This window comes from Passer domesticus, chromosome 4, assembly GCF_036417665.1.
Source record: "Passer domesticus isolate bPasDom1 chromosome 4, bPasDom1.hap1, whole genome shotgun sequence".
Classification (NCBI taxonomy): domain Eukaryota; kingdom Metazoa; phylum Chordata; class Aves; order Passeriformes; family Passeridae; genus Passer; species Passer domesticus.
In genome coordinates, this window is record NC_087477.1 from 25,276,373 (window position 1) to 25,292,544 (window position 16,172).

The 16,172-nt window shown below is 39.8% G+C and overlaps 1 protein-coding gene across 14 annotated transcripts in view; it reads left to right on the top strand.

Annotated features, from left to right (window-relative positions):
* Nucleotides 1-16,172, top strand: part of WDFY3 (WD repeat and FYVE domain containing 3) — a 149,051-nt gene that overhangs the window by 43,714 nt on the left and 89,165 nt on the right. For 13 of the 14 annotated variants that reach the window (XM_064416660.1, XM_064416659.1, XM_064416658.1 and 10 more), the window contains 2 exons: nucleotides 7,810-8,020; nucleotides 14,655-14,778. In XM_064416660.1, coding sequence (XP_064272730.1) covers nucleotides 7,841-8,020; nucleotides 14,655-14,778 — 304 coding nt within the window. In that variant the 5' untranslated portion in view covers nucleotides 7,810-7,840. Of the gene's footprint in view, nucleotides 1-5,855; nucleotides 6,087-7,809; nucleotides 8,021-14,654; nucleotides 14,779-16,172 lie in introns of those variants that run through there. The other variant, XM_064416656.1, reaches the window with a different exon arrangement.

Here is a 16,172-nt window from a genome sequence, read left to right on the forward strand (position 1 = left end):
GAGCCTGGATGTCTATGAATGAGCCACCTGAAGGTGCTAATGCAGGTGTCTCCTTTCTAACATAATACCTGCATAGAGCCCTGTACTTTGATCCTCACTGTGACTGATGATTAGGGGTAATGAAACATGGCAAGATGGATTTATTTTCTGGAATGACCATTCCTCATCTCATAAAGAAGAAAGGTTTCTTTTACACATGAAGAGTTTGTTTGGTCCTCAGCCCTGCACTGGAAATATATTTCTGCCTTGCATGAATTATTGAAAACCTTTTTCTGGTGTAAATATTGTCTTTTTTCTCCAACCTAAGCAGATACCGTGGAGCAAGTTTGAGATATGGAATTTTCTACCTTCTTTGATGGCTAGCAAACCTAAACTGGTTTTTGGAGATCAGATCTGTGTTTATATGCAGATGAGATGGTTTAAGTCTTTGCATTGAAATTCATAGATGAAGGTGTGTAGAACCCAGCAGTCAAATATGGATTTCAGGTAGCCTTAGGGTTGGTTGGATGGTGTTTCTTGGTCTTGTGAAGAGATGAAGGACCATCTGTTACAGATACCTCAAAGATGGGATTTTCTGCTCTTCCTAGCTGGATACAATATTCATTACGTGCCATTTGGCTTCTGAAAAGTGAAAATTACTCATCAGTTCCCGTGATGTTTTTCAAAAGCTGCTTTTAAACAAGTGGTGGATTTAGCTATTCAAATGTTTACAACAGCAGATTTACCTTTTCGTTCTCAGGATTGTGTGTGATAGTTTGAGACAAAATAAGAATTCATCTTTCATTTTAATTGAAAAAGATGTAAAGTGTAGAAAGGAAGACACCTTAAGTCCACATGTCTCCAGTCTAAATAGCCTGTATTTGAGCTTTCTGGCAGTTTGCTTTTTCAGCATTTTCAATTCTTTAGCTTGGTTATCAGTTTATTACTGAGCTGAGAAAATGGAAGTCCTTAAGTCTTGTTAAAGGCTTCCTTAAAGAAAAACAGTACTGAGAATTGGGTTCATGGTGATGACAGATCATAATGAGTGCTAAATAAAGATGTAGGAAGTGGAATTATCATCATCCAGGCAAAAATCACATTCTAGATGCAGTGTGGACAGATTTGTTCCTTGTAGGAAAAGGTGGCACACATTTGCTTCCTTCTTATCTTTACTCTCTGTAAAAGTAACTTGCAGTTCCTTTCTGTTTCATCAAGGTGTGAGTTTTGAGTTTTGTACACCATCCCCAGATGTCTGTGGGCAATGACTGCAGTCACATCCTTTTGCCTCCATGTATGAATGGGTAGTCCTTCATGCCAGGTAGCTCTTGTTCTGTGCTATTGCTCTGAACAATGATGTTCAGAGTCTTCAGTCCCAAGGGCATTCTGGATTGTGGGACTCCACTCGAGGTGTTGGAAGTTGTCTGTGCTTTTCTTGCACGGAGATAGCAATGGAGAAAAGTGATGCAACTTCAGCTGCAGTTTGGAGAAGTACTACACAGTTTTCAGCTGGGGTAGGATTTAATACTTTGGTTTACAGGCTTTATTTTTTGGAGGTGGCAGAAGAAGTGTTTGTAGCCTGAAAATATTTTGTTATAGTAGTGCAAGTGATTTTGGGAAATGTGGTTATTAAAGCACTAGAAAATGCAGTGACAGTTATCTTCTAGATACAAGCTTTACATGGTAAGTCAGGGGAAAAAATAGGCTATTTGCAGAGGTCAAAAGCAGTACTTTATTTTCTTATTTGAACAAAATGAAGTCCAAAAAGTTGATATAACTAAAGGTCATTTTCATTTAAGTTATTACTAAGTAAGAGTAAGAGCAGTATTAGTCTTTAGAAAGACAGCTCTCCTCCATCCCTGCAGCATAGGTCAAAAGTATCACTGTTATTTAACTGTTGTCCTTTTACACTGAATATAAAACATTAACCTTCAGGAGGGAACAAACCACAGGAAATCTACTCTATCAGCACTTGCTATTATGTGTCATTATCATGAATAATTTGTGGGAAATCGAAGAAGTCTGATAGTTCATGTTTTATATCTTTATCTTTCTCAATAAACAGTTACTAAAGTTCTTCATATTTGTTGAAGCATTAGGAATTTTGGTTTTGCAGAGATTTCAAGGCATTAAGGTCAGATTGAGCATAAGAATAGCATTTCTAATATTGCAAATAACAGAGAAATTTTTTCTTTAGCTGTCATCTGACTGGAGTTCAGAGAACAGGAAAAACATGTCCTGAATAAGGATAGCAAGGCTTGTTTGTTTCATAGAGGTGTTAAAGCAAAAAATAGCTGCATTGAATTTTCAGGTTTGGATACTACCCTGTGAACTGAGGCGCCTCTGTAAGCAGCTCTTCAACCTATAGAAACAGACCAGTATTAGCTCTTCTGTTCATCTAAAAAAGTCAAGATTGTTTTTAGGTGGGAACATAAGGTTGCTTAAGGTAAATTTTGAATTTTTTCAAATTTTGCTATTTAGCAGAGGAGGAAAAAAGCCAAACCATACACAAAAAAGTCATGACTTTGATGTAACAGTGTAACCTTGCAAATCCTTGCCTGCGCACCTTCCTTAACTTCCTTAACGATACTTAGCAACACTTAAAAGGTGGAGTGGGAGTTGGTGGTGTTTTCATGTTGGGGGTATTTGTTAATGAAATAGTTCCTGTTTCAGCCAGATGACTGGATATTTAACAAGAGGAAATCATACAAGAGTATGGGAATAGGCACTTTTATTACTGGGGCAGAATATGAGATTTACTTCAGGCTCTCTACCAGGCAACATTCCCCAAAGGCATGTGTGCCAGTTCATTCTGTCAGGGAGAGCTCATGGCATCCTTTTCAGCAACACAGCTTGCTTGTGCATGATTTTCTTTGTGTGTGAGTAGTTGTTTTGTGTTTGGTGGCAGGACTGGTGGGGGGAAAGGGAATGGGAGGAAGTAGTTGCGTTCCTCGCTTCCCCTCCTACTGATGTTTTTGTCTACAAAGAGAATTTTTTATTCCTGCTCAGTTCTAAGCAAAAATGGATGTCTATCTAGCCAGTAACAGCTCTTTATTGTTTCCTTTGAAGGCCAAACAATGTCCTTTTGAATAGTGCATACTGATGATCATCCTCAGAGTGTTAGTATTCACTACATGCGTAGGGAACCTGAAATTCAGGAAAGAAGTAACAGACCTAGTGGGGAGGGAACTAGCAGGTGTGGAATTTACTGATCCTAATGGACTTCTGTGATTGATTGTAGAAGGAAGACTTACATTTAATTGTCCTGAGATAGTTGGGGTGGAGGTGTGTACTGGTGTCCCATTACAATCTGCAAAGAGAGAAGTTGGTTCCTGTTTCACTGCTAAGCTGCTGATGTAATAACAATATAGTGCCTGCAGAAACAGGCACTTGTGACTGTAATTACTAAGCAGTTAATTACCTAGCTGCTTATTTAAATAACATCCTTTTGGAACTAGATGCAGAGCTCAGATTTATAATAGCTGTTGTGAAAATGAGTGTGTCTCATGCAGTTTCTGTCTACTTTTTTTTCTTCACAAATGTTTTGATAGCTGTAGTAGTATTACCCATGCATTATCATACCCTAACTCGTGTTAATGATTGTGTGTGTTGTGTTTTTCTTGTAGTGTCTGCCTTTGAGCTTTGTAAGTTGTTGGTATTTTCTGTAATGTAATTTATGATCATTTTTCCAACAGCTTGCACTAACAGTAGAAAACACTTTAAAATATTTTGAAGGGTAGAAATTAGCTCTTACACTAACTCCTGTGAAATTTCTGGAGAATGTCATGGGTTCATCTTGTAGGATTCCTGTATAAATTTAACAGTAAAGTGAAGAACCTTGGTGAATGGCTTTATATCAGAGCTGTTCAAATGGGTCAGCCTCACTTATGCTCATGGGGAAATGTGCAGCCATCTGACAGCCTGTGGAAGGAAACAAAGGGCAGTTTTTAAAGTGAGGATGCTTATGCTGTGCTTTCACTGCTTGCTTCATTTCTCCTCACATGGAGATTCTTCTACTTCTGCCACTAAGAGAAAACTGTCATGTTTGTTACAAGAGCAGTGGTTTTATTGTGCATGTTTGTAATCTACTCATCAAGTGTCTTATTTTAGTCTTGGTCCATACAGAACGTGATGCTCTGCAACTGCCATTAATTCTCATTTTTAGCTCTAGTAGCAGAAGGTGGGTACAATGGTTCAACCCTCCTGATAAACGGCGTGCCTGTCACGGTGGGGCTGTGTCACAGAACTTCCACTTGCTTAGTTTGCTTTCTCAGAATAACTTCTAACTTCTTCCTCAGTTTAAAAAAGCCAAACACCCAACAGCTGGAATGTCCAACTCCTAGGTTCCCTCTGAAGAGTGTGCCTGCTGGGGGAAGAAACTCATCAGGGCTGTGTAGCAAAGAATGTGGGGTAGCAGTGGGATGTACGTGCCAGAAGAGGGAATGCGAGGCGGGGAAGAGACTCCTGTGCCGAGAACAGGTTCTGTCCTTGCCACTTCCACAAAATTCTTCTTGAGATTTTTGGAGCTGCCCTCTAATTGCGTCTGGGTGTACTGGGTGTTTAGCTCTGAGATCACAAGCTGAGAGGAGAAGGACATCAGCTGGTCTCTAAGGGACACAACCCAAGCAAGCAGAAAGATTCAAGCATTGCAAGATTGAAGGATTAGCTGCTCTCCAAAGCATCTTCAAATAGATACCATATTATTAGACATCATCAATTTTAGCATAAGGGAGGATGTGTGTTCATTGTGTGGATATTAAGACTGTTGCAATGCCTGTGTTGTGGGGCAGATCTGTGAAAGGAAGTTGGTTTATTAGTTGTGATGCATTCTGATCCCTGAGGAAATGCAGTACTGGGTGTACAGAGCAGCCTTTCAGTCCAGGTTGTAGGAGTCAAGGTTTAGCATGATGCTCTGAGGGATGAAGTAACAAAATACCAACCAGCTGCTCATGAAGCATCTGCTGAGAGAGGCGGGAGGCTCTCTGGGGACTGTAGGAAGTGAGTGTGCAATTTAAGACTCTACTGCAATGCATGTGCAGAGCCAGGCCAAATTCAAGCTCCACAATCATTTACAAGACTGGTGTTCCCTAGCTTTTGGGTTTGCTTGTCTTAATTACTGTCATGTGATGTAAACAAGCAGTTGTGAGCAGGTGAAGTAGCTGTTACTGAAAATACTGGAATCTTTTCATTTTTGACATTAAGGGGTCTGCCGGGTCTTGATGCTGAATTCAAGTCACATGTGATGGTCGGGACTGACTGAGGATTAATAGTGCAGATGCTTTCACTTAGAGAAGAAGCAGCCTTTTTTCTCTATACTTTTTGTTTATAGTGAAAGGTTTAGGTGTACTGCTTTCTCTTCTGCAGGCCTAATTCTAAACAAAGAAAAGATCAGTCAAAATATTTGTACAGGACAAAGTAGCAATATAACTGTTCTTTCACTGCTCATTTTCATATATCTAAGATTTGGGCCTAATGCTGAAGGTCCCAGAGCTGACAGCTCTCTTCCCATAGACAATCTGTGCTGTGATAACCAGACAAAATATCACCAGTTTTGGGCAGGCAAAAATAAATCACAGAAATTCTTTCAGCTTTTATGTACAGTATATTTCAGATTACATTGCCTGGAGCCCACACTAGCCTTTTTTCTAACAAGAGAGAAACACAGGAATAATTCCAGAAATAGTATCTATTTTGGAATTCTGTTACTTCTGGAAAAAAAAAATGGTATTACATCCCCTCCCTTCTCCTCTTCTTGTAGTGAGGAGTAGACAGGAGGGACCATGACTGTGTGGAGGAAGTGAGGACTATTGTAATGGTTCTCTGCATTTGTCTCCCTTGGGGTTAACTGCCCCGGTGGAGTTAAACAGATCAAAACTGCCATTCCAGTAGGCTCCTTTACACTAGGAAAATAGTATGTAACATTTCTTTGGACTTCTCTGACTGTACAAACCTTGTCAGATCTATAATTACAAGTGTGTGGCTGAACCAGTGTAAATTTCTGGTTTAGGTGTGTGCTTAGGCTGAACAAAGTAGTAGAATTTAAAAGAAAAATTGGCCACATGAGGAAAAGTCCACAGCAGTCATGGATTTCATGACAACATGAATTTTGGGTGGGTATATAAATTCTCAATATTTTGTGAATCATAAAAAGAAATCTAAAATATTGTTTTCAAAAGATTTATTAAAAAGAAGATGCAGACTTTTTCCTGCTGCTTAGGCAGTGAAGGTTTGGGTCTTTAAGCTCAGATATGGTATTCTATCAGTTTACCTGTTACAGCAAGAGAAGCATCCTCAAACTGAGGAGTTTTGGAAAAGCTATGGGTTGCTGGAGGAAACTGTGTTTTATTTTTAACTGCGTGATTAATGCTGATTCAAAGTCTTACTTATGTTATTTCTTAGGGATGATATGCTAAAAGACAGCACTCAGTTCTATCTAATTTTTCCTCAGTTGTGAAAAGCCAGTGCACATTTCCAGCATGGACTTACAGTTGCTGGCTTGTAACTTAGCTTAGCTTTTTTGCTGACTTCTCATTTTCTCATTTTATGAATTATGAAAATAATGGTACTAAAATGTTCATTAGCTTTAGTTCCTAATGTTTTACTGTGCGTTAATAAAATACCTCATGAATACGTTTTCTGAACGTGTTCCAGAAAGGTATCTCTTTCTTGGGTTAGAGAGACAATATTTTTCTTTCATTAATGTTTCTTATGTGTAGTTAATTTCCTTCACTTTTACAAGCATAGCTCTAGTTTGTTTTTGATGTTGTTTTCCTGGTTTTAGCACCGAGCTACAGTCTTTCATCACAACTTAATCTTTGGGTTGGAGTTCTTCAGTAACATCTGCTTTCCCTTCATTGCTCTAATTACAGCACCTTTGGAATCATCACTTCTCCTTTTATTAATCGACCCTTTGTGGTGACCTTTTTGATAGTTTAAATAATTAAGCTCTTTAAGTTTCTTGCTGCAAGGCATTTTCTACTCTTGAATAATTTTTACAGCTGTTACTGACCTTTGGTTTTTTGGCTGCATTTAAGCAGTGAGATGTAGGCATTGCAATTCTGTGGAGTATTTAATTGCTGGTGGTCTTTATATATGGAGCAGAAACTGTTTTCCATGTATTCCCCTTACTCCTTCCCTAACATGAACGTGGTTGTGAGGTTAGTCCGTTTTGCTGCAGTGTCTGATTGGTTACATCTCTTTAGGGATTTACCTGTTCTGACCCTCACGCCTCTCGTGCAATGTCCTGCCTGACAGACTTAGTTGCACAGTTGGAAGACTTGGTCCATGTTGTTTTGAAGAGTGAGGTGTTATTGTGCAGAGCCAGTAGCTGAGGGGTGAGATGAACATCAGCTCCACTGGACAGCTTTGTCTCTTTGCCACAGGAAAGTCAGGAAAAAAAATCTATGCTTGTCTCTGTATGATAAAGCTGATGTCTGAGAGAGTTAGAAGGTCTTGTTTGATTAGATTTTAAAGTACTGTTTTTATTCTAGAATGAATTTGAGAATATTTTGCATTATGGAGATAACACTGTTGTAAATGCCATGGGATGTGCACCAAAGGATCGTAAAACTCATCCATTAAAAAGTACCAAAGCATTTTGCAGTGTTCAAAGCCTGGCCAGCAATGCTTTCTGCTGGACAATATCAGATGTTTTGCTCTTTCAGGTTGTTGGCTTTAAATTCTCCTGATCAATGCCAGGCATGTAAAATTAGCTAATGCTCTTAACTCCAGTGTGGTACTTACTGTCAGAGAGGGTGCTATGTATTTGAAGGCTTTGATGGAGTAATGCCACAGTCTCTTGTACTCAGCATGTTCCTTTTCCTTTCTGAGCAGGATACAAGGGAGCCTCCCGAAGTCAGCCAAGATGAATATGGTGAAGAGGATCATGGGCCGGCCCCGGCAGGAGGAGTGCAGCCCCCAGGACAACGCGCTGGGCCTGATGCATCTGCGGCGCCTCTTCACAGAGCTCTGTCATCCTCCACGGCACATGACCCAGAAAGAGCAGGAAGAAAAACTTTACATGATGTTACCTGTGTTCAACAGGGTAAGCCGGGCAATTTGCAAGAAGTGTTTTCTTTGTTTGAATTGTTTGCTCATGTTTTGTATTCCCAAGACCTTTGGGTTCTAGCCAACAGCTTTTCTCCCACTGACATCCTTTCAATTTTTCTCTTATCCTCACACAGTTTTGTGTTAGGGGATAAACTTACCTTTGGAGATTTCCTTTTCTTATCACTTTTTCTCAAGTGTAATCCACAGATGCATATAGACTGACAGCTTTTCTGCAGTGCTCACTGCTGTTATAGTCATCTGATTTCCAACATAAACTTTGCGAGCAACTTTATACCCACTATTTTTGTGTGACAGCACTGTCCTTGAGTCTAAGTAGCTCTTCTCCCTTCTTTGCATTTATTGAACTGATGCATATTTAGAGATAGCAATCATAATATGTCCTGTCAACTTGTTTTTTCTAGGCTACATGAGCTGAACAATTTTAATTTCTCATATGATATATTCTCTATGTTCTTATCACCCTTGTAAGCCTTTTTCTATGTATTGAGTCTGAATCTCCCTTCATGGACAAGAGAGATTTTGAACAAGCAATCTGTAGGGAATGTATAATAGCCACTTTTACTGTGGCATTCATATTGCACTACTCTCTTGTACTTAGAGACTGAGATTTTGTTTTGAGGCAGGCACTGAGATTTTGTTTTGAGGCAGAACTATGGCAACTGTCACTAGAATTAATAGGAACTAAATCCTCCTGATGTCTTACATCAGTCAGTTACCCTGCAGGTTATTGTGAATAATAATTTTGGTGGTAGTTCTAGGGTCATGAAGGACCAGTAGGTACACATCTAGCTTTCTGGTTTTTTCCCCACTGTGTGCTCTTACTCTCTACTTCTTGGGTGATAGATTTGTGCTTGTATATGTTACCTCAGAGAACTGGAATAATCCAAAAACTAAAAGGATGTTTTGTTGAAAGTATGGCTTATGAAGGTGTTAGACACTGAGCTGCTTGCATGCTTGTGCTGGTTTTGCTGGGATGGAGTTAATTTTCTTTATAGTGGCTAGTGTGGGCTGTGTTTTGGATTTGTGCTGGAAATAATGCTGACAATATGAGGATGATTTAGTTATTGCTGACCAGCAGTTACTTAGAGGCAAGGCCTTTCTGCTCCTCACCCCACTCCACCAATGAAGAGGCTGGGAGTGCAAATGGAGCTGGGAGGAGACTCAGTGACCCCAGCTGACCCAGTGGATGTCCCCCACATACGATGTCAGGCTCAGCGTATAAAACAGGGGCGAGAAGGAGAGGGAGGTGAAGGGGATATTCAAAGTGATTTGTCTTCCCAAGTCACTGTTACCCATGATGGGGCTCTGCAGTCCTGGAGAAGGCTGGGCATGCTTGCCCATGGAAAGCAGAATGAATTCCTTTTTTGCTTTGCTTGCTTGCATGGCTTTTGCTTTCCCTATTAAAGTGTCTTTATCTCAGCTCATGAGTTTTCTACCTTTTACCTTGCTGTTTCTCTGCCCTATTCCATCTGAGAGCAATGGGCCAGTGTGGTGCAAGTTGAGGTTAAACTACAGCAATGCTGTGTAGAAAAATTAATCCTAGTCAAGACATGGCATTACTAGGATTTTCAATCTAGTAGGTAGTCTGCTTTAGTGGATGGATCACTTGAATGCCATTCTGTTGCCCTAGGTCTTATTTCTGCTGGTAACCTGTTGTGTGAGTTTGGGAGAAGTAAGCTCAGTTCATACGCCTCCTCTTTAATTTATCTTAGATTATATACCTTTTAGTTATGGACTTTCTTGGTTTGTTTTTACAAATTAACACGGTATAATCTTAATCTTGCCTTGAGCCCATGAAGATTATTTTGATGCAGTTACGCTTAGAAATCTCCCTCTGGTGGTGGCAGGAGGCTGATGCTTCTGGAAAGCAGAATGCCCCCACTTGAGCCTCTTCAGCACTTAACCCTGATGTGCAGGTGGAGAAGAATTTTTTCTTAGCCTTTGTGGTAACTACTGGCAGAAGCATTATATCTATAAAAATTGCAGTGGTGATATTATTGGGTTTAAGTAAAACTAGTGTAGCAATGCATGTATAGCAGCCTAGAGAAAGACTTTGATTAGACTTCTGAGGTGAAAAAAAAAATCTAAGTTTTAATTTCTCCATTGTTTCTGCATTTTCTCTTTTTTTTTGTTTTCTTTCTTAATACACATCCCTCTCCCTTTATACCACTTGCTGGCTTTGTCCTAATTCTCAGCTCCTCCTCTGCACTCTGCTGAAGCCCAGTTCAAGTTCCTTCATGTCTTTGCACCGTATGTTCTAACTGTCCCTCATTCAGCTCATGTGCTGAAGCATTCTGAAAATTCAATCAGTAGCTAAATCAGTAGCTAAACTAAATCAATCAATTATTGAAAATCGGCTCTTGTCTAAATAATCTCAGGTACCATTTATATTCTTGAACAGATTGATGGTTTCTGTGATTTTTATTTGTATGAATGCATCTTGTCTACTCTTTTCCTCAGTTTTCCCCTTTTTTGGAGTAGCTTTTCCTTTCCCAGGTTCCCCATGTCTCTTTTCGATTCTTTGCAGAATCCATCTAGTTTTGTTTAGGGGCTCTTTTCTCTGAGTCCTAGCAACTCTTTTGTACCCTTCTTTACTGAAGTGAACTTGGTGCTGAAGGCACATTCTTGCTTGTTTGCCAGATGTTTTGTTTTTCAGTCCTACTTCTGGCAGTTTTCTTCCTCTTTCCTCATTTCCCCCACCCCCACACCCCCCCTCCACCCAATTTCCTTGTTTAGTTTTAACATCACTGTCCTCAAGCTCTACCTGCTTTGAGCTTGTGAGCTTCTTGGAGCTGTCCTTCGTGCCACAAATACAGGCTCTTGCCAGATGTTGTCATCTCAATTTTCAGTCTCTAAAATCTGGATCATAGCTTGACATATTGAGGAAAGCAGGCATTGTTTCTGCTCTTTCACTTCCTTTCTTGTAGACCTTGATAACTATTATTAGTCATTGATTAACTGGGATAGTGTAAGCCAAACCAAACTGATTTTTCCTGATCAGTCAGATCTCATCCTGTCTCTGCTATAGGGGGATTTTTTTCCCTTGCATTTCATATAAAGGCATTCTTGTTTTCCTCTATTCAAGAGGCTGAGCAGTTGTGATGCCATCTATTTCTACTTTTGCAGTTTACCTCTTTAGATTCCTGGTTAATGCCACCTTCTTCTTTTGATGTTCACATACAGGGTCGGCTGTGGCTTCCACAGCTTATCTGGTTTTATGTCTTCTGGAGTGTCAACTCTTGATGATACAGCTTGTTTTGGAACAATCCTGCTAGCTTAGTAATGCTGCAGGTCACAGCAAGACAAGCTCTGATTGGAATAAAAAATGGTGCAAGAAAAAAAATCTCATTTTCTAAAGAGTCTTGGAAGAGATTTTCAGTGGCAGATATGGTAAATCTTGGTTTACTCTAAAATTCTGACACAGCTTTTTTCTGAGAAGGGACACTTTTGCTGTCAGGAAACACTAAAACATTATTAGAAGTTCCTTTCTAAAGTTTTTCTTGTTTCTCAAATATAATCCTTAGGTGCAGAAGTTTTACATGATAACTTTGTTCAAATTCAGACTCTGAATCCATCCATCAGTTACTTTCCATGCTTATCTTTATTCTGTGGAAGAGTTTGAAGTGTGATAGAGTACTTTTTCTGTTACTGCATTAAGCAAAGATTATGATGGTATATTATAAAAGCATTTTCTGTTACAAGACTGGGATGTTTGTGTTAGGAAGAGAAACTCAAACAAATTGTGAAGCTCAGATCAAAACTTCTGTGCCATCCCTTTACGTGTACTCCAGAATGTCTCCTGTACCAGAGTGGTGAGTTGTTGGAAGTGGGAACTGCATGTGTGTGGCTGGAATCTGTGTGTGTGTGCACACAAAATGCAGTGGGGAGTCCTGGGAGAAGCATTATTTTTGCTGCATGCAGAGATCTAGAGTGAGGAAGGTAACTCTGCTTCCCAGAGGCATCCAAGTGGCCAGTAGCTGGCAGCCAGTTAAATAACCAGGGTATCCAGGAGCTCTTGAGGCTTTCTTGCTTAGCCATGGGGTTGAATTTTTTCCTTTCCTCAGAGGTAGCTTAAGTTTTGTGGGAAACACAGCTTTGTTTCCTTTTTATTTTTTTATTTTGAGGATTATTAATCAGTAAATTCAGTAGAGCTAAAGCATTCTTAAGTTTGGTTTATAGACAGAGCATGTCTCAAACCTGCTGTGAATAAAACCGTCTTGCTGGTTCTGGTAAGCAGTGGGTTTACAGACCATTTGTTTTTCTTCATTGTTCAGGGAGGCTTATGGAATGATGAATCACATAGTAATGAAAAGCTAAATTGGTGCATAATTAACAAAAGATTGGCCCCATGGAAGAGTACTCAAAAGGCTCCTTTCAGAGTTCAGTGAGTTTGTGGAAGCACTGCTCTACCAGCGTGGTGGTAGTGCTTGTGCACTATGTGAGAAAAATGGATGGAATGATGAAGAGGCTGGTTTTGAATAGTGGTACATTGTTACATTATCTTGAAAGAACCTTGCTTTTCCATATTAAAATGTGATTTGCTGCTAAAATGTGTAACATCCTGTTCCTGTTTTTTACTACCACTTTTAGTCTAAGGGTGTATAAATATCCAGTGGAGATGCTTATACTACATAGTGCAGACTTGGTTATGGGCAACTAATTAAAATCCACTTGACGTCAGATAATCTTTTACCTAAACTTTGAGTTCTCTGTGTTTCCTGGTAACTGCTGACAAATCTGAGCAAGTCCAGGACAGGTAACAGGGCCAGTAGTTTTTCCTCTTCGCTTGGTCTGGGTGAAAGAACTTTAAACAATTAGTGGTAACAGGACGCTAATATGCATTCTGGTCTAGATAATCTTGCTTATGTTATGTGAGCATGCAAACCTCAAGGTCCTCTTCCCTTCTTACAGCTTTGTGGAAGTTAGGGGCTCATGGATGAATTGGGAGCTGATGCAGACAACGGCAAAAGGAGTTCTTGTGAAATATTTAGGGAAACTTTGATTGTCTGTACTAGGCATGTTGTGTAGTCTGTAATTCAAATGAAGGGTGTTTTTCTTGGTCTGCAGAAAACAGTTGTCTGCCTGTAATGTCTGGTCTTCCATTAGCTTGCTTTAATAATAATGGTGGTTGATCTTTCCAGTATGAGAAATACTTATGCCTTTGGTGAAAATTACTTTTATTTTGAGGAAATTGAGTGTTCCATTTCAGTGTTGTACTTCTGGCTACATTTCATCATGACTTTGCAGTGCAAGTAGACAGGAGAAATATTTTTGGCTGTTTTGTGATGTGCCAGAGCAACTGATACTAAGGGAGGTAAGAAGTCAAACTTTGAGAGAGGTTATTCTTTCCTTCTGCCTTTTAAGTCTTCTTCAGTGACTTAGCAGTTCCAAGGTTAGCTGGCACCACAATTACCTTGCATCCCTGTTGACTGTAATCATGGATTTCACTGGATGTTCCTGGACTTGAGAATGACTTCAGCCAAGTATGTCAGCAGTTCAGCTGTAATAGGATAACTGGGTCACCCAGAGAGAGGAGGCAGGGGTTGAGTCCAAATCAACTGTACTGTTGTAGAACACATCCTCCTTCTGGGAGGCCAGCATAACCTGTTGAACATAGGTTTTACTAGAAAAATACTGACACCTTTTATGCTCATCAGGGACACTACTGAAGGCTACATAGATATCTATAAGGGAGAAAAATTTAAACAAGCAGAGACTGTTCAGGCTATTCTGTTTCTTCAGCACTAACACAAGTGATGATACCATAATTGGGATTGCATGCTTTGTTTGACAATGAATACTGTGGGTTTATTGTAATAATTTTAGTGCAAATTTTACATTGGAAATGTGGATAAAGACTGCACATTTTTGTGCAGTCTTCTATGAAGAGTAAATTACTGCAGCAACTAGCTAATCCATTTTGAGATTGTGTTCCACATCTTAGTGTAATACCACAGAGTTAACACATTTTTCCCTGTTATATGTGATCTAATACATTATTTAATAACAAAATCAATGCTTAATCATGAAGAATAAGTTACTAGAATTAAGTGGCAATTTATTAGAAAAAAAGCCTGCTGTTGTGTTCAGGAGGATCTCAGAAGAGGAGAGTAAGTCCTTGGGATATCAGCAGCATGGGAGACTTCCTGGTATTGTCAGTTTATTGAGGAAGGACATAACAGGGCAGTTCTAATTCTTAGTCCTTTTAAAATACTTTACACATGTAATTATATTTAGTAGATAGTAAAGGAGTTGATTTTAAAAACAGAAGTCCTGTTGGAGAATTTGGTCTGGTACCTGTTCTTTACCCCATTAAGTGCAATCTCAGTCTTTTGGGGCTCTGCAGGGTTTTCATCTTGCAAGAAAACTTACAACTCTCTTTTCCCCTCCATTCATCAGATTTTACCTCCCTGAATGAGGTCTGAATTCCAACCCTGAACATATCTTAGAGCATGCACTGTGCAAACCAGTGCTGTGATGAATACTGCAGCATGTAAAGGAAAACTCGTAATCTCCATAGGAATGCTTCTTCACAAAGGAACATGGCAGTTTGTAGTGATCCTTGTAAACTTAATTATTTTAACGCATCCATTTTTCTCTTGGTTTAGGTGTTTGGAAATGCTCCTCCAAGTACAATGACAGAGAAATTTTCTGACCTCCTGCAATTTACTACTCAAGTGTCACGATTGATGGTGACTGAAATTCGACGGAGAGCATCAAATAAGTCCACAGGTATTGCATGGGGCACAAGGGTGGCCTTTTCCACATCTGTGCGTCACGATTTTCAGATCAGTCAGAATTCTAAGAGCTGCCATTCACAGCAACTGTGCAGGCTCAGAAACCGAATTTTTAGCAATGAAAATGTGTTGTCTTTTGTTCCTTTGGACTGAGAGAGAGAGGAGGAGGAAGAGGTTAGAGGTTTCCTCCCTGGGTTACGGAGAAAGCTGAGTTCCACAAAATTTCAGCAGATGAGAGAGAGAAGTGTGAACTGAGTTGCATGACCTTACTAGGAGGAGGAGGCCAAGAACATGCATGTGAACAGCTGCTGTATCTTACCTGAGGTACCTGTTGGTGGTGTGTTGTGTCACTTGGATATGTTAACATTCCAAAACTATGCATTTTAAATTAGCTGCTGGCCAGGAAGCTAATAATATGTGAAAGTACAGCAAGTCCCACATTCAAACCAACATTGCCAGTCCTAGAAAAATGTCAATGGACTCCTCTTCTTCTCTGATTATTAAATCAGTCAGGGTGTGATTTGGTTCTGTTGACCCCTGAATGTATCAGATGATGTTGTATTGGCAGTTGCATAACTGAGGACAGTGCACCAAAAGGGTGCTTTCATTAGCTTTCCTCTTAGACTTCCTTTTCTGAAGAGGAATGCTTCCAAGAAGTATCAAGTCTTTGCCTACTAGATAATTTTAAGATCTGTGCTGTGTTCTCAGTTTGGATTTGGTGATAAATGAGGACTGGAAAAGGCTCTGAAAATTATTGTGCAGGAAGTCAGGAGTCACAAACTGTGCCAATTACAATATATTTCCATTTAAAGTAGAGTGACTAACAGTGAAGCAGTGAAACATTCCAGATGGCTAAACAGATATCATAGACAAAACCTGTTCTCTATGGGTAAACAGGCGCAAAATGTCTTTTCTTTGAGTATTAGGGGGAAATAAGTGTCCAACAGCCGTGCTGGCAGAACGGAGGTGTTCGCTTGACCTTTTTTCCCAGGGAGCATCTGTTCTGCCTGCTAGTCAGTTGGATTCTGCAGGGAATAACCATTTTTGTGTGTTACTTCAGCTATATCTCTGCTTATTGCTCCAAGATAATCCAGTTCTTAAAACCTCACAAGTCAGAGGTAGATTTTTGTTGATGGTGCTGGTTTGGGGTATTTTTCTTGTTTTCCACCCCACTTGGAAACTTGACCACAATGACTGAAAAGACAGTTTGGTGCTCTTCTAAGCTTTAATGTAATGAATACCGATGTTTCTGTTAAAAAAGGAAGCAGTCATTTTTCCTCTGTTATCAGGATTGCTGTTACTCTGGTCAGTAAACCTTTTTTAGACCTCAAGAAAGCCTGATGGGTCCGTGTTGTGCAGTTGCATTGTGACTCTCTTGGTGGGACTAGT